Source organism: Falco cherrug, chromosome 3 (assembly GCF_023634085.1).
Source record: "Falco cherrug isolate bFalChe1 chromosome 3, bFalChe1.pri, whole genome shotgun sequence".
Lineage (NCBI taxonomy): Eukaryota > Metazoa > Chordata > Aves > Falconiformes > Falconidae > Falco > Falco cherrug.
Window position 1 is genome coordinate 18,550,799 of NC_073699.1, and position 27,982 is coordinate 18,578,780.

General features: G+C 41.1%; 3 protein-coding genes across 29 annotated transcripts in view; 2 read left to right on the forward strand and 1 right to left on the reverse strand.

Annotated features, from left to right (window-relative positions):
* MTSS1 (MTSS I-BAR domain containing 1) overlaps positions 1–3,783 on the forward strand; it is a 127,082-nt gene extending 123,299 nt beyond the window's left edge. For all 23 annotated transcript variants that reach the window (XM_027804202.2, XM_027804204.2, XM_027804212.2 and 20 more), the window contains one exon: positions 820–3,783. In XM_027804202.2, the coding sequence (XP_027660003.1) occupies positions 820–1,514 (695 nt within the window). In that variant the 3' untranslated portion in view covers positions 1,515–3,783. The remainder of the gene's footprint in view (positions 1–819) is intronic.
* Positions 3,784–6,117: 2,334 nt separating this feature from the next.
* On the reverse strand, positions 6,118–10,177 carry NDUFB9 (NADH:ubiquinone oxidoreductase subunit B9). The gene is given in 5 exon segments (XM_005438432.4): positions 6,118–6,369; positions 7,358–7,471; positions 9,385–9,577; positions 9,985–10,090; positions 10,093–10,177. Coding segments are annotated over 5 exon segments (630 nt in total). The 3' UTR covers positions 6,118–6,237.
* Positions 10,119–27,897, forward strand: TATDN1 (TatD DNase domain containing 1). Of its 5 annotated transcripts, none has more exons than XM_055704144.1 (12): positions 10,119–10,197; positions 11,386–11,451; positions 12,035–12,084; positions 14,046–14,109; positions 15,305–15,448; positions 15,553–15,595; positions 21,045–21,130; positions 21,251–21,291; positions 22,673–22,749; positions 23,448–23,518; positions 24,432–24,558; positions 27,642–27,897. In XM_055704144.1, the coding sequence occupies exons 1-12, from the start codon at positions 10,176–10,178 to the stop codon at positions 27,742–27,744; spliced, it is 894 nt and encodes a 297-aa protein (XP_055560119.1). In that variant the 5' UTR covers positions 10,119–10,175; the 3' UTR covers positions 27,745–27,897. The 5 variants fall into 5 exon arrangements, with proteins under 5 accessions (XP_055560119.1, XP_055560117.1, XP_055560118.1 ...); XM_055704142.1 differs by lacking the exon at positions 27,642–27,897 and adding an exon at positions 26,505–27,544; XM_055704143.1 differs by having other exon boundaries at positions 10,135–10,197; positions 11,386–11,529.
* The last annotated feature ends 85 nt before the right edge of the window (positions 27,898–27,982 follow it).

Here is a 27,982-nt window from a genome sequence, read left to right on the forward strand (position 1 = left end):
TGTGACCTTTTATTTCCTACCTAAGCAGAAATTTTTTAATTGGAAAAAGAATCCACTGGAGACCTTAACTTGGGCATACCTGGGAAGCTGCAATAAGGTGTTGGGGTTTGTACCCTTTTTCAGAACCAGCAGCAAGAAGAGAGGGACCAAGTTTGGTGTTGCAGCTCAGCAACTGCCTTGTTTGCTCAGCTGAGGTTGGTTGTGCTGTGCAATCACAAGAGGCTTGCGGAGGGCCTAGCTTGGCTCAGCAGTTACATGGAAAGGAAGGAACCCGATGCAATTATTAAAGCTGAGGCTGAGTTTTTGGAGCTGACAGCTGGGATTTACTTTGTTTGCAAAATAAACAAATGCTGCTAAAATCAGTGGTACACAGTCCCCTGAGCCCTGCATTGCCTAGTCTAAAAAACAGGTTTTAGTCACTGACGGTTTTAAGTATTTGTATCTGCAAGTGGTAGCATATGGCTTGCAGGATGCTGGTGTTGGTATCTTCATGTTGGCGACAAATGCTGAGTCTTAGTTCCTTAATTAGTTGGTTTCAGAGAAGGTACTGAGTGTGTGCCGTTCTTCTCTTTCACAAGAGATGTGGGCATCCTGCAGCTTTAGGGTCGGTCTGATGTAGTGCCTGCCTTCAGCTGCACAGTCTGAGAATCTTGGTCACTCAGGCTTCCTCCCTCCTAAAGATGAAGCCTCTCTTAATTGCTGTTGAACTCTGGGCCTTTTGGGTTAGATATACTTTTTTTAGTTATACATATTTTAGACTTACTGACATGACTCAGCTGCCTTCTCCAGCTTGTTCCTAACTCCGTCTTTTGGCATCAGTTTCAGATTATGATTATTTCTCTGTGAGTGGTGACCAGGAGGCAGAGCAACAAGAGTTTGACAAATCTTCCACCATCCCAAGAAACAGCGACATTAGCCAGTCTTATCGCAGAATGTTTCAAACCAAGCGTCCTGCTTCCACCGCAGGTCTGCCAACCACGCTTGGACCAGTCATCGTCACCCCCGGCGTTGCCACCATCAGACGGACCCCTTCCACCAAGCCTTCAGTCAGGCGCGGTACCATAGGGGGAGGTCCCATTCCGATCAAGACGCCAGTGATTCCTGTCAAAACACCAACTGTCCCTGATATCCCAGGGGGACTGCCCGGCACCCTCGCTGGGACAGAAGAATGTCCTGAGCAAAGTCCCGAATCTCCAGCAGCAGGAGATGGTGGTCAAGGTGTCACCAGCATGCCCTCGTCGTGGAGCGGACAAGCATCTGTCAACCCTCCGCCGTCAAGCCAGAAACTGAGTGCTGCCGACGAGCAGAGACAAGCAGTTCCCGAGAGCGAGGGGGAGGAAAGCGACCGGGATGGTGTCGGCACCCTCACACCCGCAGGGCAGCCAGAGCTTGACCCCGGAGAGCTGAGTCCCGGGGACGTCCCGCAAGGTGAAGATATGCTGAACGCCATTCGGCGTGGTGTCAAACTGAAGAAGACGACCACGAATGATCGCTCAGCACCTCGTATTTCCTAGGAGTGGAGAAGCTGCCAGAGTACTAGCCGCCGAGGAGGAACTGTGAGAAAATAATTTGTCTCTATCCATTCCAATCTGTAATCAATGAATTTTTTAAGATACTCGGTAACAGACAGTCTGAAAGTACTCTAAAAGAGAAATCAAGGTGAAAGAGCGTAGTAAGACATAATTTTCACTGGTGTTTTAATTTGTAAATATCAATGATTTTGTTTCTGCATTTTTTTGATCTAAGTTACACTTTTGATTTTTTCTGAAGGTGCCAAATCCCATTTACCTTTTTTATAACTCTGTTTGTAAAGTTTTAAATCATAGGAGAAAAAAAATATGTCGAGTAGGTAACTTCAGCAAAGGGATTTAATGAAAATCTGGCTTTTTTGCAAGCTTTTGTAGAGCGCCTTGTAATAGTGAGGTTAAAAAACAGAACAAAACAATGGGACTTATTTTAAAGTTTAAGTCAAGCTGTAAGGCACAGATCCTCGTTTAAGTATTAAAAAAAAAAGTTTGAAAAGCAGGAATAAAAATTGACAATAAAAGCAATACATAATGCAAGGAAGAAACCTGCAGTTGATAGAGTATTTGGGGGGTAGTGGGGGGAGGGAGATGCCATCAGAATAGCAGATGCTGTTGCACAAAAGTAGCCTAGTAGGATTAATTACTAGTAGCTTCATGGTAAATGCATCAGAATAAGCCATATTGGATTGCAGTGTTTTGTTTCTGTAGGGTGTTTTAAAGACTGGGGTTTTTCCACATCTCTTTTTTGACTGCACAGCAACAACTCTCAGTCACGTGCATGCAGCCTTAACTGTGTAGGCTTGGTTCTTCCACCTTGACTTTTTGTTCCACTCATCCTTTCACTGAAAACAAACAAGGACGACAGGCTTAAGGCAGTTACAAATGTGAAAACATTTTTAAAATGCAAGCAGGGAGTTCTTAGATATTATCAAAATGCCTTTTTCTGACTGTGCCCAGCAGGCTGGGCACCTTGGAAAGCCCAAATATTTTGAGAAAACACTTAAAAATTTGACAGGTGTAACCAGCTTGTGATCTAATAAACTGAGAATGTTTCTTTCCAATACAGGGGCTTGTTTTTCTTAACTTCTTTTAAATGGCAGTTGATTGGCTTTTCTTAAATACCAAAAAGAAAGGGGCGAAGGGTGGGGGGTGGGGAGATACGGTTTTTTTGATAATACTGTGAGTCTGACCACTATATTCTCTTTTTTTGTACTTTAAGTCATGTTTTTTGGAACGCTATTGATAGAATTATTAAGAGTTGGATTTTTTCCTTAAAGTAAAAGTAAGTTATTGCTGCAATACCCGTCTCCTAAAGCTGATAGAAATATGCAGACCCAGGGCCAGGATGCGTGTTCCCGACCAGACAGTCCAGAAGGATGCCGTCTGCCCACCCACAGCAGACCCACGCGTGGGTGGACACCAGACCTGCGCGTCCAAGATTGTTTAAAATGCACCAAATAATACATGCAAGGGGCTAGGTTCCACCACACGCTCTGCAGATTTCTGTTGGCTCTACTTGCCTACATAACCTCTTATGCTTTAATACATAACTGCATTGGATGTGAAACTTCTAGTAACTGTGTAGTCACTGTGTTCTATATAACATTTTACACTGCTGTGGTTGCTAACCTTTTTTTTTTTTTGTTATGGCTTAAAAGCAAAAAGAAAAAAAAAAGGCATGATTCTTAGAAAATATTAAACCTTCCTTTCTTTGAAAAACAAGCTCCTTATTACAGAATATAATAAACAGTAGTGCCTGTGGTGTAGCCCACCAATCTTGATACAGTAGCTGATGCATTGTGCAAATGAGGCTTTGAGATGGTTTTTGCATAAACAAAAACTGCTAGGAGATAATCTCAATAGTTAAAAAGTGTTATTTAAACCTTTGAAATAAATGGATGTAACTGTACCCGAGTACAGCTTTTCACTTGTTTAGTTCTTAAACGTTAGTATAATCGGTAAAATTTAATATAAAATGTTGCCAAATTCAATGTAGAAAGAATGTGACAAAACACTTTGGATAGTTCTATTGTTTGTGTTTTTGCATATTGTAAAAGCAGTGTCACAGCTAAAAAATAAAATGTTTCTAATGGTAAATTATTGTGGTTTAGTTGCTAGTTTGTACTGAGAGTTGACCTCTCCCTGTGCAGTTTTTTGTTCTAAACTGGTATAAATAATTGCTGTAAGTGTGTCTCCCTTCTACATTGTAATGATTGCTTAAGCCTACATTATAAATAAAGAACTGCTGGAAAACTTCTGTATTTCGATTCTTAAAAAGACTTTCTGCTTCCAGAGCTTTGGGTATCAGTGGTGTCCTTCATTCAGACTTCTGAAGATCACATGGAATCTGTATCTTAACAGAAGCAAGAGAGAATGAACAAGCAAGTAAATAAAATCACATATAGCTGTGTTTGATGTGCACTGGAAGGGTAGTGGCAGAACAAAGATGCAGCGCTAATGATGGAAATTCCCATCAAGTAACAACTGATGACATTTCCCTGTCCCTCACTGTTGTTATCTAGCCAGGAAGCACAAATAACTGGACACGTTTGCGCATCTGCTTCAGTGCTGGACTGCAGCTCCTTTTCTCAGAGAATTGCTGCTGCCAACACTGCCCACGCTTAAAGCCAGTTTATCAGGCTCAACACCAGTGCCGTCTCCCACACGCCCCGGCGTGACTTAGGCGTTTCTTCTGTTCAGCTTTCTCAGGAGCAAAGGTAGAAAGGGAGGATGTTGCTCCCACTTGCAGCTACTACGCAGTGGCCCAATTTATTTCCTTGCCACTGCAACTGTCCCTCTGAGCCGAGGGCTGCTTGTGCCAGGCTGGGAGATGGCAGAGTGGGCCGGGGGGAGCAGGGCAGGGGGGCTGGGCTTGCCCTGCGGTGGTGTATTTCCCTTTGAATTTTGCCCACGGCTGCTCTTGGCCTTTCACAGTCAGGCTAATGCAAGTAGATGCTAAAGCAAATCCGTGTTTTTATTTTAGGGACACACCATGCTTGTAGTGCAGACCCTGTACTGCAAACCGTTAACAAGTTAGAAAAAGGAACACAGGTTGGAATTCTTCCTACAAATGAGTGTCTTCAGTGTGGCAAAACAGCAGAGGAAAGCGCCAATACCCACATGGAGAGAAGGCACAGCTCAGAGCGGAGCTGGTACCAGCCCGGAGGTGAGGGATGCGCTCAACAGCGGCACTGGAGAAGGGCATGCTACAATTCTGCTGCTGCCTTTGGGCTAACGGAGTGCAGAGAACAGATCCCACTTCCTGGCAAGAGTGTTTCAGCAGTGGAAGATGTGATGCTGTTTTCCTGGAGGTTTGGGGGGTTTGGTTTTTTGCGGTTTTTTTTCAAAATTCAGGTGTATTTTAGCACATAGGCTTACTGGAGAGAGCCATGTACGATTTCTAAAAAACCAGCCACCTTTAAAGCAGTTTCTAATACCCAAGCTAAATACGTTTAGTCCTCAAAACAGAAGTTAGTGCCTTTGCCATCTCTTGTTATCTTTAAGCCTTAAGTTGGAGTTCATGGAAAAATTAGGCCCTAGGGTTAAATACAGTACAAATAACTTATGTAATTAATAACTATCTGGAAGCCAGATAAGGTAGCCCAAATCTCCTCTCTTTCAGCCCTAAAAATGGAAGAACAGCAGAAGAGCCAGAAAGGTTTTCCTACGAGCTTTTATTAGGTGGCTATATCCCATTTGTTCTCTTACAGGGCAGTTAGTCAAAGCATTAGTAAAATTTCCTGTGCCTTATATCCATGTTTTGGGATTGCGGCCACAAGCAAACAGCTTTTTATACCTACTCCCTTGTACCACGTTGCCTTCTAGAACTGCTTGTGACCAGTCAATGAGCATGCAAGAGCCACATTGCTCAGCAGGCCACTTGTTCTGATACAGCTCTCTACTTATCTAGGATTCCATTTACATGGGGATGAACTTTCTTCTGGTGCTTTACAGCAATGTTATCCACACCAGCAAGAACGCACAACATTGTAAGGAAGGCTTACGTCTTCTGAGATTTGATACCTAAGTGAAAAATGCAGCGCAGAGTCCAACACAGCGGGGAAGGAGGGCAAGAAGTCTTTATTCTTATGCAAGGCTAGAAATAGGCTCATTGCAGGAGCAACCAAAGCCCACAGCTGCTGCTGTCAGTATTGTGAAACTCCAGCTTTAACACCTCACCTGTAGTGTCAAATTCCAAGTTACGGGGCTGAAATTACTGGTTTTTACCCACTGTCTCCACAGTGGGAGACCAGCTCTTGCCACAGGTATTCCCAGTTTAGTTGCTTACCATGCCATCCAGCCCCCCAGTAAATCCACTTCTCCCACCCCTTTACATCCATATCTCTTCCCTGGGAACATGAGGTTTTATGTGGCCAATTTTTTCAGTCTCTTAGTTGACTTTTCCAACTCCTATTACGAAAGCTGCAACAAAACTTGCTCTGGGGTCAGTAAGACTTCTTCACAGGCTGCTGACTGTTCTGACATTTTAGGTATATTGTGTAGATATGGTATATGTTAACAGCCATCTATTTTACACTGCACAAACTGGAAGTGAAGCGTGCGCATGCTATAGAAGAAGAGTATGTCAGAATAATGCCTTCTCCTGCTTTATTTGCGTTTATTTTGTATTATTTAGAGTAGCATGTGATCACTGGCATGTCAACTGCCTACAGAAGATAAACTGCTTCAATTCTCACATGAAATAATGCTTTTACATCGGCATTTCACGAGGTCTTGTAACATAGTGCCACCACAGGGGTGGCAGATGCCCTTCCTTACGTGCTGGAGGCAAAGCTTCAGTTTTTGGACCATCAGCTGGAGTTTCTTCTTCTAACTGCTTAATCTAGAAGACGAGACATAAAATCGCTTTAGTACATAAATGCACGTTTCCAAACTGTAGTTTTCATTCTGTGCCCAGGCAGTAAGCTAAAATGGCCCCCATTTCAGAAGGGGGTAACCACACTAATGCCTTCAGTTGAGACAGGTTTCATGTTTCCCAGTATTCACTTAAACTCAGTAATCATTGCAGGCTCGTGTTACCTAATTGAGAAGGAATTTTTAGGAGTAAAAAGCGATTTACAAGAGAAATTATACATAAAAAGGTCATTATTTCCACCATTGCTACATTAAACAGACTGAATTCTCTTGCTGCTTGGAAAGCTGCCACATAATACAATTCTGGAACAACTTCCAGTCCAGTCCATAGGAGACATCTATTTCTGCATGCCACCAACAGCCCTTCAGATCTTTTCAATACAATTTTCTTGAAGCAGCGCAAGTGCTGGCTGCCACTGTGTTAATTCTAATGAGTACCAGCCATACTACATACGACTATTTCTCTATAACTGAATTAAAGAACTATTCTAAGAACATCAGCTTTTCCCAACTGAATCTCAGTTTAGGATGGCCAGAAATTAGACTTGATTGAAAGTGACTTGCCACAGTGTTCTGTCAGTTGGCAAAGGTGCAACCAAGTGTCACAGTTTCACAGCAGCAGAAGCGAAATTCTCTGGTGACTAATCTCCTCTCATCCCACTCTGGAATTTCTTTTAGCAAAAAACTGCTACAACAGCTCTGTACTACCTGAAACATGGTTGCAGGTTCAGCTTTAACTTCCCATTCCCTTCAAAGCCTTCAAGAAGCTCTAACTGTGGTCCCTCTGGAGGCATTTTAGGTCAAGTCAGTGTTTCACACTGGCAAGAGTTCTAATAAAGCAGATTCTAAATGAGCCCACAGTAAGCATTCGATAATTTTTCCAAGAACCCATCAAAATGCCACACAAAATACTTGTGTGCTAAAGAGGCTTTACTGTGCATCGAGTGAGCACTGACCTCTTTATCCCAGCTTTCCTGCTGCAGCTTCTTCCATTGCTCTCGTTTGGCAAAGTAATCAGGATACATTGCCTTCTCAGATGGATGCCAGTAATCCAAGCACCATTCAGGAAGCTGTTCAAGAAAAATTTAATTTATATAATCAGGTTTATATATGGAATTATATATAGTATACAAATAGAAAAGAACTAAACGCAATCACTGAAGCCACTATTAAAATGGATAAATAAACCAGGAAATAAAGTACTATATAAAACACCATTAAATAGCTACTTGGCTGTTGTTAATCTCAAGGCACTGCATGGCAGAGGTCAGTACTTCTAGTCTTTGTTTCGCACATTATCCTAAGTCATAGGAAGACAACATAGTGATTGGCTTAAATGATAGCACAGACAAGTCCCAGGTCACGTCAGTTTGTTCTAAGTTCTCAAATTAATTCCATCAGGTGGAAGAGAAGATCTCATTTCTTCCTCTCCTTCTCCCAAAGACAGCAGGTTAGAGATCCTTTCCTCCAACTATTAATTTATACTGAAAAATTCGTGGTCTTTAGGATCTTTGTATTAGCCTGACCTCTAACATGTCCAATCAAGAAAAAAGTGAAATTTAAAATTCTGCAACAGTGTATCACTAAATATTAACATTTTAAAGACAGGAACAATTATGAACAAAACCAAACCCCACCAAAAACCACAATTCTTAAAAAAAGAGAATTCAAAGTTGCTCCAATACCATCATTCATCCAGTAACATTTACACTTCCGGTTTCCTGCTGTGATTTCCATCACCGAGTAAACCTTTGACTGAACAGAAATAGCAGGCCTGATAATAATATTTAAAAAAAAAAAAAAATCCACACACCCCAAAGAATTAAAATTATCAAACAGCCTGAGATCTAAAAATTACATTTTGTAGCAGCACCCACAACAGACGGTTACTGATATATCAACGCATCAAACTCCTGTGACAGCCATTTTGTTAAAGGACAGTTTTAGCATATCAAACAAGGCAAACAGAGAACATACATGAGTTTCTGTTTTTTATATAAAGACTAATCTTGACCATTTATTGCTCAAATGGCTGTTTTTCTGCCCAGATTCTCTCACTATTACCTCTACTACTGCTAAGACCTGCAACTTTGGCATAAGCTTAAGTCCTCCTCTCCCCTTTTTCACTCATATGTGGGGTTTTTTTGCCTCTGATAAATCTACAGTCTTCCTTTCACGTGGCTTCTGATGCATAAAGATCTCATCGGATCTATTCCTGTGTCAGCACTTTCTTCAAATTCAGGAGAAAATGGGTGCATACACTCTCTAGCTTAGTATCAACTTCTTGTAATACATTAAGGGAGCCAATGCCAAGGAAGTGAAAACCCTGTGTTCTTCTACAAAACCTGTTTCTTTACTCCTAAAGAGAAGAATCTCAGGGGAAAAAAGGCCTCTAGAAGTGCCTTAGATTCTAAAAATATGGCTTCTATTTTCAGGCATACTGCATATCACACAGCAACACAACAAATACAAAAAATATGTATCTGGCACTACAGCATATGAAGGGAAATGATAAACTGTTCAATTACTCAAGATGCTGGAAGAATGATGGGACCGAGTGAAGTCCCCTAACAGCCAAGCCATCATCTGACAAGACCAGAGAAAAACCAAGGCTGTGACCAGATGGCAACACGACGGGCAGCACAGCTTCCTCCGCATTGTTTACTCTCACAGCTCAGCTCCAACTCTTTCACTATGCCTGCCTGACCCACCGTGGGGCTGCTTCCATTTGGCAAAAGAGCTGATGATTATCCCAGTAAAAAGAAGCTAGCTGTGTTCAGACAGACCAATAAACTCCATTTTCAAGGATGAGACAAGCAGGACAGCTTCTCCCATGCAAGCAGCACTATGTTTAGCAGTGCTGTACTAGAGAAATGATACTGCTGAGTGAAGCTGCAGCCCTATGAAAGCCCACTTAATGCATTCTACATTCACTAAAAGAATGAGGTAAGACAGTAACACACAACTTTATAGGCCACCTTACCTTGTAGCACTCGTATCTCTCATAGGAAGTGCCCCCAGGGGAGTCAGGGAAGACGTACGGCTGAGGATGCTGGTTTGCCCAGAACTCCACCTCACCTGCCTTCAGCAGCTCTGTAGCTTTCACCATATCCTTCACATCCTTGTTCTTATCAAATCGTTCTCTCAGGAGGCAGGCAAAGTAGCGGTACTTGTGTCTACAGACAGAGGTTACACACAGCGATGTAAGTTGGAGGAAAACACTAATCACATACGGAAAAAAAAAACAAACTTGGCAACATCACCAGTCACCCCTACCGCAAAAACCAGCCTCTGAGGAGCTCCTGTTGGTGCACCGTCCTTTTTCTACGACAGGCACAGGCAAGTGACCCTCAAGGCTTTTCCCTCACCCATTCAACCACGCCTAGGGCAAGGGAAGGGAAGAAAGGGAAGGAAGGGAAGGAAGGAAGGGACGAGGACAAAGCCCCTGCCAAGCTCAACACCCCGTCTCCGCGGGGAAGGCCGGCCACCAGCCCGCCCCCGGGTACGCGGGCAGCTGAGAGGCCCCGCTCCCAGGAAGGCCAGGCCTCCCTCTCCCCAGGCCCGCTCCCCTCGTCCTTCTCACCGGTGGATGCACCAGGACTCCAGGTGCCGCAGGGACTTCTTGTAGAGCCGCAGCACCTTCTGCCGGTGCGTCAGGTAGGCCGCCATGCCGGGCTGCCCTACGCCTCACCTTCGCGCGCGGGGGCCGACGGGAAGGCCGAGGGCGTGGCCGCGCGCAGGCGCGTCGCTCGCGCTGCAGCCGCCGCCGCCGCCATGAGCCGCGCCAAGTTTATCGGTGAGGGGAGAGGCAGAGGCGGCGGGGGGGGGGATGTCTGTGCCCCGGCCGGCCGGGCTGGCTGCTCCCCTCTAGGGCCTTCCGTACCCCGCCCGCTGCCAGGCTGAGGCAGACGCCGCCGCCTGTGCTCGCCGCCCGCTCAGTGAGGGGCCGAGCGTGGCGGCCGGGGGGCGGCCCGCTCTTGGGTAGGTCCTGCCCCTCAGCCAAGGCTGGTCGCCTTCTGTGGTCCCTCTCGGTGGCTCCGGGGAGATGCAGGCTGCCTTTCAGCCTGCGAGAAGTGTTTGGGAAGGGTTCTGCCGTCGCTGGGGGCTCCACGCAGGGCGCTGAGGGGCTGCTGCGTGGCTCCGCAAACTTATCCCGAAACTCTGGGTTTTCTGGCCGCCCCTCATCCCCTTTTTGGCATTGGCACCTTAGTCGTGGTCGGTTTCTAATTGTATGGAGTTGGCTTCGTTGAAAATGTTGCTATTTCTAGGGAATTCGGCGGGAAGTATGTGAATAACTTCAGAAGGTCGGTTCAGGTTGAAGTTTCCGTGTGACTGAGCAGCCTAACGCTACGTGGAAAATTTCCCTTCTCACTAGAAACCTCGCTAGAAACGTGGGCTCTGGCAGCTGCGGAGGTGGCTGCTCCTGAACCCCGGGCTTCAGTCCTGCTTCGCCAGGCTGCAGCCCAGGGAGAGCCCGGGGAGCCAGGCAAAGGCTGGAGCAGCCTCGGTCCGTGACTGCATTGCAGGCTGTCTGGCTTGTGCAGCTCCCAGGCTGGATGGTCCTGGGCAGTAGGGAGGGAAAACGGGCAGCTTGTATGAGGTGGTCTGCTGCTTCCCCCATGTAAAGGTTGTGTGTCAGATGCTGTGTTTCTCCTTCCCTGTTACTGCTTGTTGGAGTAAACCTGTATTCTCACATGGAAAGCAGATTTATTTGCGAAAAACAGTATATGTGTGTTTGCTTTGGTGATTCTGAGGGCATCTTAGACACTCGTAGAAGTCTGGAGTTGCGCAGAGGGCCAAATTTTATTTTTCTGTTACTTCTAGGAAGCAGTAAACTCAAGTTATGCAAGTAGACTCATGCTTAAGCTTTTTGTGGGCTGTCAGTGTGATAGTTGGGGGCTATTAAGATACGCTAGTTGGTTAATGCTCAGAATAAAATGTAGAGCGACTGTAACATCTGATTTCTGTCTTTGTTTTTTCATAGATATTGGTATTAACCTGACAGATCCTATGTTCAGAGGAATCTACAGGGGAACACAAAAACATCAAGGTGAATGTTTCTTTGCATCTGCTGAAAGACAGGATCACCTTCATTAAGATAGAAACCTCTTGCATGTCAGAACATGAGGTTAGAGTTTTTCTTTTTTCTCGTCAAAAACTGGATGCCTGTTATTTACTAGTGCTTGAAGAAGAAAGTGTGATAAAATAAGTTAGATGTTCTAATCAAAATACATTCTTTTAATTGTAATTAAGCTGCTATACAGGTACCTCTGCTTCTAGAGCAAAATGAACAGTGGCTGATCTATTTATTTTAGGATTGCATGGAAAAATTGATCTGAAAATATGAACAATAAACTATCAAAGTATTGCATTGCTGAATCATAGTTACTAATTATAGCATGCTTTTTTTGCTCTCATGGCCTTTAGATATAGACGTAAAACCAGAACATCTCCTTACTTGGGATTCAAATTGGGTCTTCAGTTATTGTCTTCAAAAGATCAGTCAAGTGTGGTTTAAAGATTGCTTATGATAGGCATTTTGACTGCATGAAAGTGATTTTTACTTGAAAAGTAGTTAAATTATGCTGTGAAACCTCAAGTTCAATTTATGACATCTTTATGTACTTTTGCAGATGACTTCTTGGATGTGGTAGAGAGAGCAGTCAAAGTTGGTGTTAAAAAGGTAATTTCTTATAATAAAATTAATTTTATATTTTAAACTGCTTTATAATACTTTGGTTTTTGAGTGCTCCCCTATTAAAACAAATGTTTCTGGAACTTGCAGTGGAAAATGCAGTAACTTCCTTCGATAGCGTAAAGCTAGTGTTCTGTGCATAGTGTTGTCTTTGATTTGCACAGATCACTAAATGCTGATTATTGAAGTTCAGAGCTATGTGATTGATGTGTATGTAGAGTTTCTTTTGTACAGTTTCAACAGAAAGATGTTCTCCTCTGACCTATTGCAATCAACTAGTACATGATTTTCCATGTTGTATTATGGGTACCACTCCTCCTTGTATCCTGTGTGATACCTGACAGTTAATTGCTACAGTTCAAAGCTCAAAAATTCTTCTGATCGAGATACTTCAGATATTTCTATTTGTAAAGGAAACTGGTAATTGCAGAAGAGCTGGGAGTGCCCATAAACTCTTACACAGTTGAGACATCTGAATGTCTGCTAGTAAATACCGGCTTATGTGTATTAAAACTTCATCATTATGTGCAGGTTTGTAATTCTTAGCTGGAAATTGGTATTTTGAGCTGTGCACCACACTCCTTTAGTACAGCCTGCCTATATATCTCTCTCAACTTCTTAAATTGGCAAGGCAAAAACATGAATTAAAATAGAATACAGTGCATACTGTCACATACTGTTCTACTGTACTAATAAGGCTGGTGGATTAGAAATAAATCCTCCTCTAGAAGAGGAACAGACATCTGACAAGTTTCCTGAAAGACTGTCATCTGAGGAGTGGGAAATAAACTGGGAGACAAAAAAAAGAAACTCCAGTGATGGAGAAGCTACCACACTGCAGCATATACAGAATCATTGTCACATTTACTGCGTTTATATGTGTTGTATAAGAACAGTTTAATATTTATAGCACCCTCTGAAAGTAAGTGGCAATTTTCTATTTTATCATCAAAAATAGATTAGCCACGTAACTTTTCGAAGATGCACGGTGGATACAGAAATGGAATTCAGAAATTGCCTGTCCTTACCTGTTTTCAGTCTTGCTACTGGCCTGTATGGTGTCAGAAGTTTGTTCCATCCCAGACTGTTTCTACTTGCCTAGAAACTTAATCTGTTTACTTGAAAATACTTTATTTTTCCATATAGCTTCTGATTTATGGTAATTTTTTGTGAAGTTTTGCCCTGTGCTGTATGTACACTGAGCCAATTTCAGCTTAGTTTATTTTTCTGGTGATGCTGTTGGGATGCAACCATGTGTAACTAAGCATACTGCAGAAATGTCTGGCCTGGCACTGACTGAGGCTGGTGTATTTTGTGTGTAGGGATAAGAGTTGTCCAAGAACAGTGTAGTCATGATTTATTAGGACCTAGGGTGCAAGATTCTGCAAGTGGTGGTTCAAAAAGCACTGGAAGCAACAATTCTGGTGTGATAACCTTTGATCTTAAGGTAAAAATAAAAGATCAGAGCCAGAAATTCCTAAATCTGTAATACTTAGTCTTGATACAGACTCCTTAGTTGGTTTATCTGCTTGCTTGCTCATGTCTTGTTTTGGTTGTTTGGGAGTTCTTAGTTTTTCCACCTGTAAGACAGGGAGAATGTTTCTGAATATTATTTCTTGAATACAAATAAAGCTTTTTGGGTCATTGTCTAATGAAGGTAACATTGCTGCAAATAGAAGTATTTTACTCATTTAATGGTTTAAATACTTAGCATAGAAGATACTTGATAAAGAAAAAAACCATCAGGTTTTGGTACATAGTATATTTACTAGCTACTGAAGACCATTGAGGTTTGTTACTGATTTATGAAATTTTGTTATATATGTAATAGTAATTGTATTCTGATGTTCTCTGTCTAGATTCTTACTTATATCTTAGTGTTTTCTTAAACATTCTGTTTGATGTTCAAAGAAGAACATACTTCCTGACAGTACTTTTCTTCTTTCAAGTTTTTGATTACAGGTGGGAGTCTACAAGATAGTAAAGATGCATTGCAGCTGGCACAGACAAATGGTATTTTCATTTTGAACTTATACTGTCCGTCAAAAATATAACCTTCTCCACTCACAGTTCAGAAGGACCCTGCCCTTGGAGGGGTTTTACAGAATCTCAGATTAAAATGAGAAATTATGTTTCAGAATGGGATGAATGCATTGTGTATGAGTTTCTGTGTGTTGCTCTTGAGAGCCATGTGTCTTGGAAGGAATTGGTCTTTCCTGCAGTTTCTACTTCTAAATAAAATAGAAATTACAGGAAATTTCTGCAATAAAATTTTTTTTATGAGGGTCTGTTCTATAAATAAGATAGGATGCTAATATGGTGTGGAATATATGTTTTTTGGTGTGTTTTTGTTTGTTTTTTATTTACCAGTCTGTCATGACCAGCTTGAACAAGAGAGGTATCTTTCTCTTCCTGGTTCTCCAAGTTTTCCCTTTCTTCCTGTGGAAAGGAATGTCTCTTCTTTTTTCCTTAGGCAAATATCACTCCACTAATTACTTAATGTGGTTTAGTTCAAATATGTATTTGAAGTGTAATCTGTGAACGGAACCATAGAATAATTTGAACCTGAGGAGGTAATTTGGTCCAACCCAATCTACCTCTACTTTCATCAAAGCAGGACTAGCTTTAATATTAGGTCAAGTTGCTCAGGGCCCTACGTAGTCTTTCCTTCCCCCCACGCTTTTAGGTTCTCCATAAAGGCACTTAAGAGAAATGTTAGTTTTGGCACTAAAGTGATCTAGATTAGATACTTTGTTAAATCAGGCTAGATGTTGCTTGGGAAATTCTGTAACAGCTAATGTAGAGGCACATGAGGGAAATAGCATGCTGTCTGCAAATTGTACAGCTGAGGATAACCCGATGCATTTTGAACAAAGTGTCTTTTCCAGCCTCAACAACTGTATGATTTATTGAGGGCTGCTCCACCAGAATATAATTCAGCTTTGAGTTGCAGTTTTGGAGTACACTAAATGTCTGCTAAAAAGAAACACCCCACTAGAGATACTGTCTGACATTTTTAAAGCCGAAAATACCTGTCTAATAAAATCGCTACCAAGATAAAGATGGTCAAAGGGAATTTTCTTTTAAAATTATGAGCAATAAAAAAAAGTCCATATACAGTTACGATCTGTACTTACATAATTTGTTGTGTGTGTGGTTTGTTCGTTGGTTTTTTTTCTTAAAACCTTCTAATACTGTCTTGCTTTAGATATGTTTTACAGTACAGTTGGCTGTCATCCTACCCGCTGTGGAGAATTTGAGCAGAGTAGCCCTGAACAGTATTTATCTGAATTAAAAAATCTGGTTGAAAAAAATAAGACAAAGGTAATAGCAGTTGGAGAATGTGGCCTGGGTAAGTGTTGTCGTAGTACTTTTTTTTTTTTTTTTTTTTTCTAGACATATATTTAAAAAAATCCTGCAATACTAAGTGGGTTTTTTTGTTCTTTCTGTTTGTAGATTTTGATAGATTAGAATTTTGCCCAAAGGACATCCAACTCAAGTAAGAAACTTGTAATGAATATAAGTTGACTTGTAGCAGTTTACAGGAGTGTTTTCTATCTTGTGTTCTACCATGTAGCATTTTGTCAAGTATAGACATGCAATTTGCAGGGTTATGTTGGGGTTTTTTTGGTAAAAATGGGACTTTAAAGAAAAATGCCTACATTCAAGTAGTGCTATGTGCTAAATTTTGCTACCTGCCTGGTGTTGATTTAACATGTCTTTTTCTGTAAAAGTGATCAGAATTTGTGGATTTCTGGGTGTGACAGATGTTCATTCTTGCTAATAGTGAGAACTCTTAGAGACTCATGGGGAAAATAACTGTAACACTTCAATGACAGAAGAATTGGGTTGTTCAGTGACATGCATGGGGAAGGGAAGAGAACTGTCAAAAAGGGTAGTCAGCAGTGGGGAAAAATGGGCTTGTAGTAAGGCAGGTGTTAGCTGGGAGCAGGTAATTGAGAGCTGACAATAAAGGTAGTCTTAGGAGCTGCAGAGATCTGTGTTTTGAAGTAATATATGCAGCTGTTGAGGATGAGTGGTTTAGGTTGTTTAAAGAATCACCATCAATGTTACTAGTGAAGATAGTTTTAATATGAATTTGTGGGAGTGTGACTTCAGAGATTCAGTGGCAAAGTTCACACTATTACTTATTGCATGGATGAAACATACAAAGGAGAATTGAGCTAGAATTTAGATACAGACTGGAGACACAAAATGGTAAGGGAGACCCTCGCATTTAGTCATGAGGTTCAGAGTAGACCCCCTTGCTTTGTAAACTCGTGACAGGGCTTAGGTGCAGCTAGGTCGAATCTTAGTCTCAGACTTGGTCAATGGTTTGTGTCTAAAGGATGTTTAAGGTTTATTCAGAGCTTAAGGTGGATCTCAAGATTTTAGCAACACTTAATCATTGATGAATTTAACATTTACAAAGCGAATCAATAGGATTTACTGCAATCACAACAGTAACTTAATTATAGATAGGGTATCTAAATCAGTTCAAATGCACACAGACATAAAGAGGAAAATGTGTAGAGATCTCTTATGTTTACAAAGGTATACCTATTAAAATTTCCCCTCTAGTTCAGTGAAATACTGACTTTGAATACCTTGGCATTTCTCAACCAGTGAAGGGTTGAGCCTCAACGAGTGGGGGTTTCAGTCCAGGCCCCATCAGCTTTCAGCGATGGTTCTCCAAACTTCACAAACCTGCGAGTTCATGAGCTCTGAGAGGTGTCCCACATGCTGGTTGTAGCCCGCTGCAGTCCAGAAGAGCTCAAAGGGTCTCACTTAGGACCACTGTTCATAGGGTTAGAGATGATTGGCTTCAGTCATGCATAAATTTCCATCCTGGCCATAACCTGAGCTGGTAGGTTTTTCAAAATTCCAGTGTCAATGGTACCATTCCACTTGGGCAGCGATTTGTGTCAGGAATGTTCCAGGGCTATCGGGAAATGACTGATTATCTCCACTCTTGTTCCCTACCAGGAGTTCCTGGTACAATCAGTGCCATTCTCCACCTCAGCCATGCAAGAGGTGCTGGTACAGTCAAGGGGCGCTTAACTGCCCAACTCGTGACTCAAAGGCCAAGGCCTGACGAAGATTCGTGAGATCCTAGAGCAGCCCAGGGGAGGAGGTGAAGTGCAGCACAAGAGCAGCATAGCTGCTGAATGGAAAGAAGCTAGCACAGCCCCTAAAATGAGCTGGCATTCTTGTACTGAGAACTTCTGTCCACAGAGGGAACTGACTGAAAGATACAAGTGGTAAATTCATTTAAGAGGAGTGATTAATGGACTGCACTTGCAGGTTATTGTTCTGAGTAAATTAGTCACTGGGGGGCAGTGGTTAGTTGTGCATTTTTTTCTAATTGCTACAGGTTAGCAGTAGGTAGAGTTAATTTCTTCATAATGCTACAGTCATACAGTAAAACCTTCAGCAAAGTGGGCAGAATTTTTCCTGGTAGAATTCAGTGTACACAAATTTCAGCAAAGCACATCTTGAAGCGCAACCTGTTTCTTTGCTGTGGCAAACTAAACCACTGATGGAATATCGTATTTTAAGATACATACTGCCTTGATATTATTGGGAGGAAATAAACCCCACCTGATTTCCTTTATCCAGTGGACTGAAGCTGAAGACCTGTAGTGAAGAACTTCTAATTGGGTGTACTGAAATTGGGTTGTAAGGAAAGAGGAGACAGGGTAGAAGAGAAGTCAGTTTTAAAGTGGTAGGTGAGTCCTTTCTAATTGAGGCTGATAAAGGCTTTCTATCATTATATGAGCTATTTCAGTAAATTATATGAAATACATAAATCTAATGTCTAAGAGATCTGTTGAGAGCCCTTGCCGGAAATTGCAGTTGGCAGGACTGATTGAAAAAAACAGAAAGCAAGAAATATGCGGGAGTGAAGAAATACTGAAAGCCTCCAGGACAGATGCCTGCAAACACTGTGTTTGTAAATTCTGTGTTTTGTAAAAGGACAGCATTCTCTGCTTTTCGTCCTCCATGTTTGTGAAACATGGTCAAGGTTTGGGGTTGTTTTTATTTCTACTAATTGAAACCTACAGAGTTGGAGTCAGTCTGGCTTTCCTGACCTTTAGCAGACTGGGTAGTGAGTTTTTAAATCAATATTCCATGTATGCTTGATAAATGAACTAAAAAAAGGAGGGCATAGTGTGAAATGTATGGAGGCAGTTCCCTGGGTTTCAGCTGATCTGTAGTTCAGGTGCTGCAGCAGTCACTGGGATAGCTAGCAAGCAGCTGCACAGTTACCCGGTGGAAGAGCAGTATGGCAGTTTCCCAGTGGGTATCTGAGCGTGACCTTTGTTTTGTTTAATGTTTAATCATTATTTTCTAGTTAGTTACGCCGTGTTTTCTTCCAGATAATTTTCACCTGTAAAAATGAACATGGTGTTTTATCGTTTTTTCTGGGATCTAAAAGCTGATAAAGATGAAATTCCTTTGTTGTAGCATACCTGAGGACTTCTTTTTCCCTCGGAATTTTTCTTCATTCACATAACTTTTCCAACAGAAAATGGTGATTTGAATGGTGGTTAGGTGAAGGTACCGCCTTTATATTATGATGAAGGTCACGCTATAAATGGACTAATATGGAAGCTTCACTTCTGCTGTACTACTGGGAGGGATTTGTGGGGCGTAGTGACACAGTAACAGGCGTTTTCTTAAGCAAATTGGAGGGGGCGAACAACATCACATGCACTGTAACTCTTACATCATTCCATAATTGTTTGTCTGGAGATCTACCTCAGCAAGGGTTTGCTTCAGCTCCTTTAGTGTCTTGATCCCAAATCTGAAAATCCCACAGCGTTTGACCTTGATGATCAAAACTAAACCTGCAAACAACCATGCAGAAGTATTTCCAAACTTCCTTATCAAGAACCAACACAGAACCAGCATATATTGAACGACAGTCTAGTTGCCCAAAGAGAAAGCTTGTTCCTTAAGCACTGGAACTAGTAAGGTTTAGTTTCCTAATGACTTACTTTGTTACCATTCTGATCACTGTATGTCTGGTTTCTTCATGCTTTTCCAGGGTTTCTCATGCTCTTTCTCTGCACCTCACCCTTCAGGAACTTGCCTTGTCAAAGAGGGGAGGTGAATGGGGTAGTAGCAGCATGTCTTAGGCTTTATTGTTGCTAGGATTAGAAGAAGCTTGAGTTGCTTTTCCGTCTGTAGGCGCACTAAACTTTGTACTTTCAGGACCACAGCCCTTCTCCAGATCAGATTGAAATTGGCCAGTAGGTTACTTAGGAAACTATTTGCAGCTCGGTCTCTAAAACCTCATTCCCATATGAAGCAAGTCTTCTGTTTAAACAACCCACACCAATAATCAAGCACCTCTAGCTGTTTAGCTACAAGAGCAATCATGAGTTGCAAGTAAATTTATATTTAGTCAAACAAGCTAAACTAAGCACAGTATCTAGACAAAGAAGATTCAAAGTATGTGCAATTCATTCTCCTGAATTTTTATGTCAGTTTTTAATGTTGGTTGATTTCTGTTCCACCTGTTTTATCTCAAAGATCTGCACTGATAAACAGCAAAGGTAATTTTTATCGGAGAGGTATCAAACTGTAATGTACAGAATGTACAGAAGATAGTGAAAATTACACAAAATGAAATGACCAGTTGTATTGGCTTTTTATTTTGGGGGGTGGGGTGCGGAATGTGCATCAAACTAAAGGCTTGATGTTCCTTTTTCCTGATTGTTATGTGAATCATACGCAGCAGTATGTGGGCGCTTGATTTGCCTTTGAAATGTGACTGATATTTGATGATGGAAATGCCCCAGTGCCCTGGACTGCTTTTAACAGCAACACATAAAGAAATCAGATATGTGCATATAGCCCCAGCCTGTCGGGACAGGCAATGCTGTTTTCCTGCCTTGTCCAAATAATGTCATATTTCAAATCGTATATGGATACTGAGTCACCTATGCACTGTTGGCCTTCTGCCATGCATACATTCCTCTACTGTGTTTCCAGAGCATTGGTAATTTACATGCTTGGGTGTAGCGTGGCAGACAGAAATGGTAAACGATAATGCTTTTGGAGCAGAACTAGCCACAAATGGCAAGTGATGGGTTAGTTCAGTGCTGATTAGTTTCCATTGGAAACTGCACTGGGGAGACTGGCTATCCAGTTAACCTTCCCTCTGCCCACATTTAATGTCTCTTCATAGGATAGCAGCCTCGCTGTTAACTGCCCTTTCAAAGGGAATACTAGGAGCAGGAAGTAGGAGAGAGAGAAAAAGGAGTGAAAAGGAGAGGATGCAGGCACACTAAGGAGAGGAGAGGGAACAGTGGAAGACTCTGAAAGTGTGAAGACAGGAGGCAGAATGGGGCAGAAGTAAGATACCTAATATTGGTATTTGTTCCACCCCAGGAGAGGAAAGACTGACCTTCATGGAAAGGCAAACAAAACCTCTGGATTCTTACTGTAGAGGTCAGCCAGCTGTGATGCAGTTTGGCCCTTTGAGGCTATAGAAGCACGCATAGTGCTCCCTCACTTGCCCCCTCCCCCCATTTACTAGTGCTTCTTGAAATAGTGGTCTCTGTGTGATCTGCACTCCAATTCCTGACGTTTCAAAGCTTTGTGGGAAGAACAGTCCGTTCCTCTTTCATTAAAAATAAATAGATAAAAATGAACTCCACCGCCCACACTACACAAGAGTACATGCTTAGCATATATATGTGTGCATTCTTCAGTAGTGATGCTCTTGGCCACTTACCTGTCTTCCAGCATAGATCACTACTATGCGAATATACCATGGGAAAGAGTTCCTTTTAAATCCTTGCACAAATAACAGCTTTTGCATGGCAAATCCATTAATTCAGTCTTTAGTTCTGGAGGACAAAAGCTGGAAAAAACTCTTCTGCTGTCTATTTGCTCTTACACTGAGTTGCTGTTTAAAGGTGATTTTTATTTTACAGGTATTTTGAAAAACAATTTGACCTGTCAGAGCAGACGCAGCTGCCCATGTTTCTCCACTGTAGAAACTCACATGCTGAATTTTTAGGTGGGTTTTGTTTGAGAATTTCATATTCAGAGCAAATTCTGAGTATGAAAAATCTGGAAGCCTGAATCTTTCACCTTTGTTATAAAGCTGTTTAACATTTTTATTTGTTTTGTTTCATAGACATAGTGAGAAGAAACAGAGATAGATTTGTAGGAGGTGTGGTAAGTATGGGCTTCAGTGTAGCATTCATTTTTACATTTGCACATGTGTGAATATTGTTGCTTAATACGCAACTTCTTGTTTGTCAAGAATCTGGGTATTCTTCCTGTTTAAGTTATTAATTAATGTTTTCGAGACCCTTCTAGTATTTTTATTTTTGTTGCTTATTCAGCAGTTTTTTTGCAAGGTAAGAAGATAGGCTGAGAAAAATCTCTGCAGCTGACATGAGCAGTTTTTCTTGGCCTGTCCAGAAGGGCAGTTTAAGCACCTTATAATTGACATTGGCCTCTTCCCAGTTCTTCAGTGTCTGTAACTGCAGTCCTTTCAGACCACAGATAACTTAAGATGCGTGTTCCCAGTGGAAGCTGTAACCTCAAGCATTTGCTTCTGATATTGGACATAATTTTCAAATTAGATCCAGGTGTAACTTTTGATTACTTTATGTCTTTAGATATTCAGACCATGTATTTTAATTTGAAAGCGTAACTGGAAAAATTTGGATGAAATGGTTAGGAAAATCCAGCAATGCTCTTTCAGGTTTCCGTTATGGTGGGGCGGGGGGGTTCCAAAAGTAATAAATGCTTGGGTTATTCTGTCATACTCACATCAGATCATACTTCCTACAATAATACCTCAGTCCCCAGGTTTCCCCTTCATTACCACAAAAACCTTCTAGCTCAGTACTTTGCATGTTGTGCTCTTACGTAATACCTTATAGTCTCTCCTTCCTTCCTTTCTTTTTTCTGCAAAACTGGTGACTAGTGGAGAGCTGACAAGCACCCTCTGCAGCTGACTGTCCCCCTCACAGCATGGGGAAGCAGGCAGTCTCTTTACACCACTCAGGCTGAGAAGCTGTGGTTCCCAGATGCATTACGCTCTTTGTAGACCTGCCACTTGCCTCTTTAGTCCCTGACATGACCAAATAGACTGTCTCTCTAGCTCAGCGGACTAAAATCTCTGGAGAATGTAACGCTGCTGTTACTATGTCCCTGAGAGTGCTCTGCAGGGAATTCTGAGGAAAGAATGTCAAAATTCAGTGTGCACAAGATTATTTCTTGTGTATGGTCTCACAGCTATCAGCTACAGGAAGTTCCTGGGGCAAAAGCGGTACCACTGGATAGGCTTTTTCTACACATTTATCACTAATAAAGACACGATAACCACTTCTTTTGCAGTATTCAAGGGGCTTCAGCCTGAACTGTGCCCAAATTCAGAATCAACTGAGCCGTGTCCATATATATGTTCATATTGATGTGTAATGCATGCTATCAAAGGTATTTGTGACACAAATAAAGCCTAATACGTACCTTTAAATGATCGGAGTTTTAAATGAAGTACATATATTTGTATGTATGTGTGCATCTGTATTTATATATGTTCTAGGTACATTCTTTTGATGGCACAAAGGAAGAAGCAGCAGCTATGATAGATTTGGATCTTTATATTGGAATAAATGGCTGGTAAGTTCCTTACAAGAAATAAAACTATTGTAAAATGTCAGCTGTAGTGTAGTGACCTCATTGCTTTCTTTTAAACAATGAGGTCAAGTTTGCAAAGCTCACGACTCTTAATCATCTGACAGATTTAGAATTGCACTCATTAGTCTGTAAGCCATAAAAAGTTCTTAAATTACAGCTCAGCAAGTTAATCTAGTCTTAGGTCCATTCTACTACCCTCAGGTCAGTCCTTGCTTGTAAATAAATAAGGTTGTTGAACGTGGAACCAGTCCTGAGAACTGTTTAAAAAATGGTGTCATTTTAAGCTGCCATGTGAAATCCAGGAGTAATGCAAATGTAACCTGAGCAGCCTCTCATCTGCTGGTTATGCAGTCTGAATTTTCAGCAGCTACCTGGCCAAAAGCCAGCCAGCACTGCTTTATAAGCTGCATGGATTGCCGAGGCCAGGCAAGCATGGGCAGTGCAGGCAGGGGTTCTGCATGCTTACTGGGGTAGGATGGCTTCATTGACTTAATTATCCAAATCTGCTGTTTTCTGCAAAGTTTGAATGTACAGGCAGTACTTCTGAAAAGGGAAGCAAATTTTACTCACAAACGAAATTATTTAGAAAGCTGCCTTTGCTGCAAAACATTTCTAACAGGCAAAGTAATTATTTTTGGATGCTTTTTAATTTTTTTTTTTAACCAAACTGATTTTTCTAGCTCGTTGAAAACAGAAGCCAACTTGGAAACACTGAAATCAATTCCTAGCGAACGATTAATGATAGAGACTGGTAAGATTTTTTTATCGCGGTCAGTTTGTGACTTAAAACACTGTTGGGCAACGAGATACGCTTGTGTAACAATGATAAGGCAGAATCAAGATCTAAGGAGTTCAGAGTAGAAAAAGGACTGGCTGTTTCTCCACTTGGGAAAGCAGTGTACAGGTTCCAGAAATACTCCTTTCTAGCTTTCTGCTGGAAGAACTAAGCTGCTGTGTCAGTTCCTGACATTGCAGGGGAAGATGAAAAGGACAAATTGACAAAGCCACATTTTTAAATGTACCTAGGTGCCAGAATCCTGCTTGAATATCTTTTAAAATCTAGCTTGCTGGAGATGTGCCAGACACAGGGCAGTGGCTATGAGCTTACCACTGGTAGCAGTAGTGGCATTTGGAAACAACTACTCTTTAAATGGAGTAAGGAAGAAGGCGGCTTGAATTCCCCTCTTGGCCTAATAAGCAGTGATTTTAATGGACTAGGTATGCATTCTTTTTTTTTTTTTTGGCATGTTCGTTTCAGTTATCAATAACTGGCAGTAAGGACTGTACTTATAAGTCTGGGAAAACCACCAAGTGCCTAAATCCTTGAATTTATTTGCACACGAAGTATAGGCCTGTTATACAGGAAGTTTCTGTGGAACACGTGCAGTCTATCTAGCTGTCTTTATCAGAGGAAATTAGTGTTATGTACTATTGTTGCTGATATTTTAAAAATGTAAAATCCTGAAGGTAATGGTGTGGAAATCCAAAGATTATAAGATATTAAATTGCCCAGATCTCGTGGATTCCATTTTGAATTGGAAGTCACCATTAGAAAGAGATTGCAAGAACTTTGGTCTGTGGAAGTGGTTGGTTAAACTATCTCATCCTATTCTCAAATGATTGCATACTCCTAATTCTTTTTTGTGTTTTCCAAATGAAACTAGATGCACCTTGGTGTGGAGTGAAAAATACTCACGCTGGATCAAAATACGTTAAAACTACATTTCCTACAAAAAAGAAATGGGAAATAGGGCACTGCTTGAAGGACAGAAATGAACCCTGCCACATAATGTAAGTGTACTACTGTACTATTATTTAAAACACTTAAAAACTCACAGGGGAAAAAATGGAAAAAATCAGTTCACTGGAAATGTAGTAAATAGAAATGAATTCTAAATATATTGACACTTGTGGAAGGTTTTGCTTTATAGGCTGTGGAAAAATTTAAAAAGGCTAATTTTCCCACTTGCAATTCTGGATATAAAAAGCTCCCTGAAAATGAAACCAGTACTGGTTTTGTCTTTTCACTTGATACCTGGGAGAAGGGGTTAAACCCTGTAAAGTAACCTGACTTGAGTAACTTTCACTCAGTTGTTGCTTAGTTATTTTTACAACTGATACAGCACTGGAGCTGTACAGCCCTCTGCAGAAGCAGCAGTACTGAGACACCGAGTAGTCCCTGTGCCTCTTATCGCACTGCCTGTGACATGAACTGCCACGTCAGTCTGGCTGGGGTCATTTCTTCATTCTACTAATGGGCTTAAAAACACCAGATCTGGTGAAGTTTAGATACAAGGAACATCATTCAACATACAGAACAGCAAAAGCAAGCTCCAGGGCCTTACGGGCAGTCAGAAAGTACAGAAGCAGCTTTTCTGCCACCTTTTTACACACTTTCTCACAGAGGTATGATAAGCAGGAATAGTTATCATTGTTCTAGTGAAAATGTTCTCTCCATTAAATAGCACTGATAGATGAAATGCCTGAATTTTCACAACGGTTACTGAAGTCTGGTTAGTAAGTTATGCCAGTCTTCTCTGTCATCTTCTCGTCATCAACCCTCTGAAAAGAAAAAGCAATTTGGGCAGGTTTCTTCTTGCTGTGTAGTACATGAATGAATTTTCAGCAAATAAAGCTCACAGCTGTACCTATCCAGGTGCACAGCCTGTTTACTTGATCAGAAGTGGGATTTTTCACTTTTTTTTTTTTTCATTGAAATATCTACTTCTGTGAAGATCTGTGTAAACTACCTGTTTGGAACTAGCTTATGAAATAGTGCTCGAGATAGTACTAAAGAATCTATGTATTCAGCAAGGTATCTTTAACAAAAGTTTGAGAACTGAAGGGAATTCTGCTGCTTTTTGGGGAGACCTGAAAAAAACTGGAAGACCACTGATCACGCTAGAAGCATAGTTTAAGCTGACATGGTGACACCTCCTAGCATTCAGGTATATTTCATGCAGTATGTCAACTGTAGTACTCCTTTGAAACTGCTTTTATTTGCATTTTAAACATGAAGTGCAGACATTAGCGTGGAAGGACTCAATCAGTATTTTAAGACTTTCTAAGGTCAGTCCATGATTTTGGAGTAGGGGAAGAGATTAACTGAGAACAGTTCCCTGATCACAAGTGGAGGACCTGTATGTTACTGAACAAGGCTATTTCAGCAAGCGTGCAGGTGTTAAAACCACCCCTGTGTCTTTGTCTGCTGCCCTAGTTGTAGCTTACAGAAGCGTTTCAGAAACCCCTGAACTGTAAATGCACAGAGTCTGTCCTAGAGCAGTACACAAATGCTATACTTCAGCTTCTGCTTCCTTTTATAAAACAAAATCTTGGTTTAGTTCAGCCTTATTTCAAAATTACTGTCCCTTTAACATTACCCCATACTAATTGTAGATTGCTAACTTGAGAACCTCTTAAACTTCAGAAAAATCCAAGTATGGTAACTGAGAATTGGCATTTTGTGACTTTTCAAGTAGCAAGATCTGTGTGAGGGGAAAGTTAAGACTCAGGCCACAAAGCGTGTGCCATGTTTAGGGTATATATACTGTTTAATGTAGCTCAGTTGGCAGGAAGAATTTTCCACCTATCTTTTTGATGGTACTGAACACCTTTCAATTTTGATGGGTATGTTTCTGCTTTATATATATTTTAGAACTCCACTGCTTACCTTAGAAGCTATTTTTTAAAAAAAATTTAGCTACAAGAGGCTTTTTTTTTTTCCTTTCCTCCTTCAGCAATTTCATATACACAGTGTTAGAGTAACATGGAGCATGCAACTGCATCCAAGTGGGGATGGATATGTAAGACCTACCAAGACTCTTCAAGGGTGAAATTCTTTGGTATTTGTTACTTGTTTCTGTAAGATGAGATCTCAGGCCATCTCATCTGGAACATCCCCTTAAATCAAGAAGCTGTTTGGCTGCAAAGCACAACAGTGGTTATGAAATGGGCTAATTCTGCATCTACGAAAATACTTGCATTCCAGTAACCGTTAAGAGCAACTTTTTCTACTCTGTCTTCCTTAAAGACAGTTTTGCCATTGCGTAAGTTAAGAGGCAAGATCCAAAACCCAAAACCACTAAATCCTACCACCAAGCTTGAGGTGCTTGCTCTTCACCAAGAAATTTTTTTTTCTACTACTAGGAAAAAAAAATATGAAAGCGTGATGCATCTTAGGAACTATGTGGAATACTGGTGGGTTTTTTTTTTCCAGAAAGACTGACAGAAAATCAAGAAAGTAACTAGACGAAAGATAGCGGCTTGTTTTTCTGTTCCTTAGTGTTAATGCTGTTCATCCTATTTCTGTTGCCTCTTTTTCCTGGTTTGTATCAAGGCTATGGGCATTCCAAGATTTCTCATTTAACATTTACTGCAAAGATCTGAATGCATTAATCACAATTAAGCTAGAGAAGGGGGAAGTAGGAGTAAGTTACTATGGCAGCTATACTGTCAGGTAAGGCTGTATCTGGAATTTAGAGTTTGCCATAGACCAGGTTTTTTTCACTGTATTCATCCTGCAGCTTTAGCCTTGAAAGGCTAACAAATTTCAGTCTGAAAAATGAAGACCATTGATAAAGACACCCACAAAATGACACTTTCTTTGAAACAGAAAGCTGTTTAATTACCTCCAAACAAGAGTCAAAAGACCAAAGATGAATCTGTACCAGTGAGCAACCAGTGTTCAGTGTAAAGGGAATGGCAGTTAGTGACTTAAAAGTGAAGCTACTTGCATATCTGAGCACCCTGCCCTGTTGCTCTCAGCGTTGGTTTTTATGGTTAATCTTAAGTGACTTGTACATACACATGCAGCAGTCTGAAGTATATTCAGTACTGAGTTTCAGAGTTTTCTAATATTGATCTTTCTTTTTTAGTCAAATACTGGAAATAATGGCAGCAGTAAGAGAAGATGACCCGCTTGAGTTGGCCAATACTCTATATAACAACACTATTAAAGTCTTCTTTCCAAATATATAAAGTTGGTTTTCTTACATTTATTCAGCATAACTTTAGTAAATATATTGCAAAAACTTAAAAATTAACATATCTGCAAATTCTTATCAATGGAAGCCAATATGTAGTGATTTTTTTTTTTAATGGTAAAAGATTAAAGCTGCTTTTGAAAAAGGTGTTCTGCATTTGTGCAGTTTTTCAGTTTCCCTTTCATAAAGATTCAGGATCGATTTCCAGGATAGCCCAAGCTAGCCATTCTTGT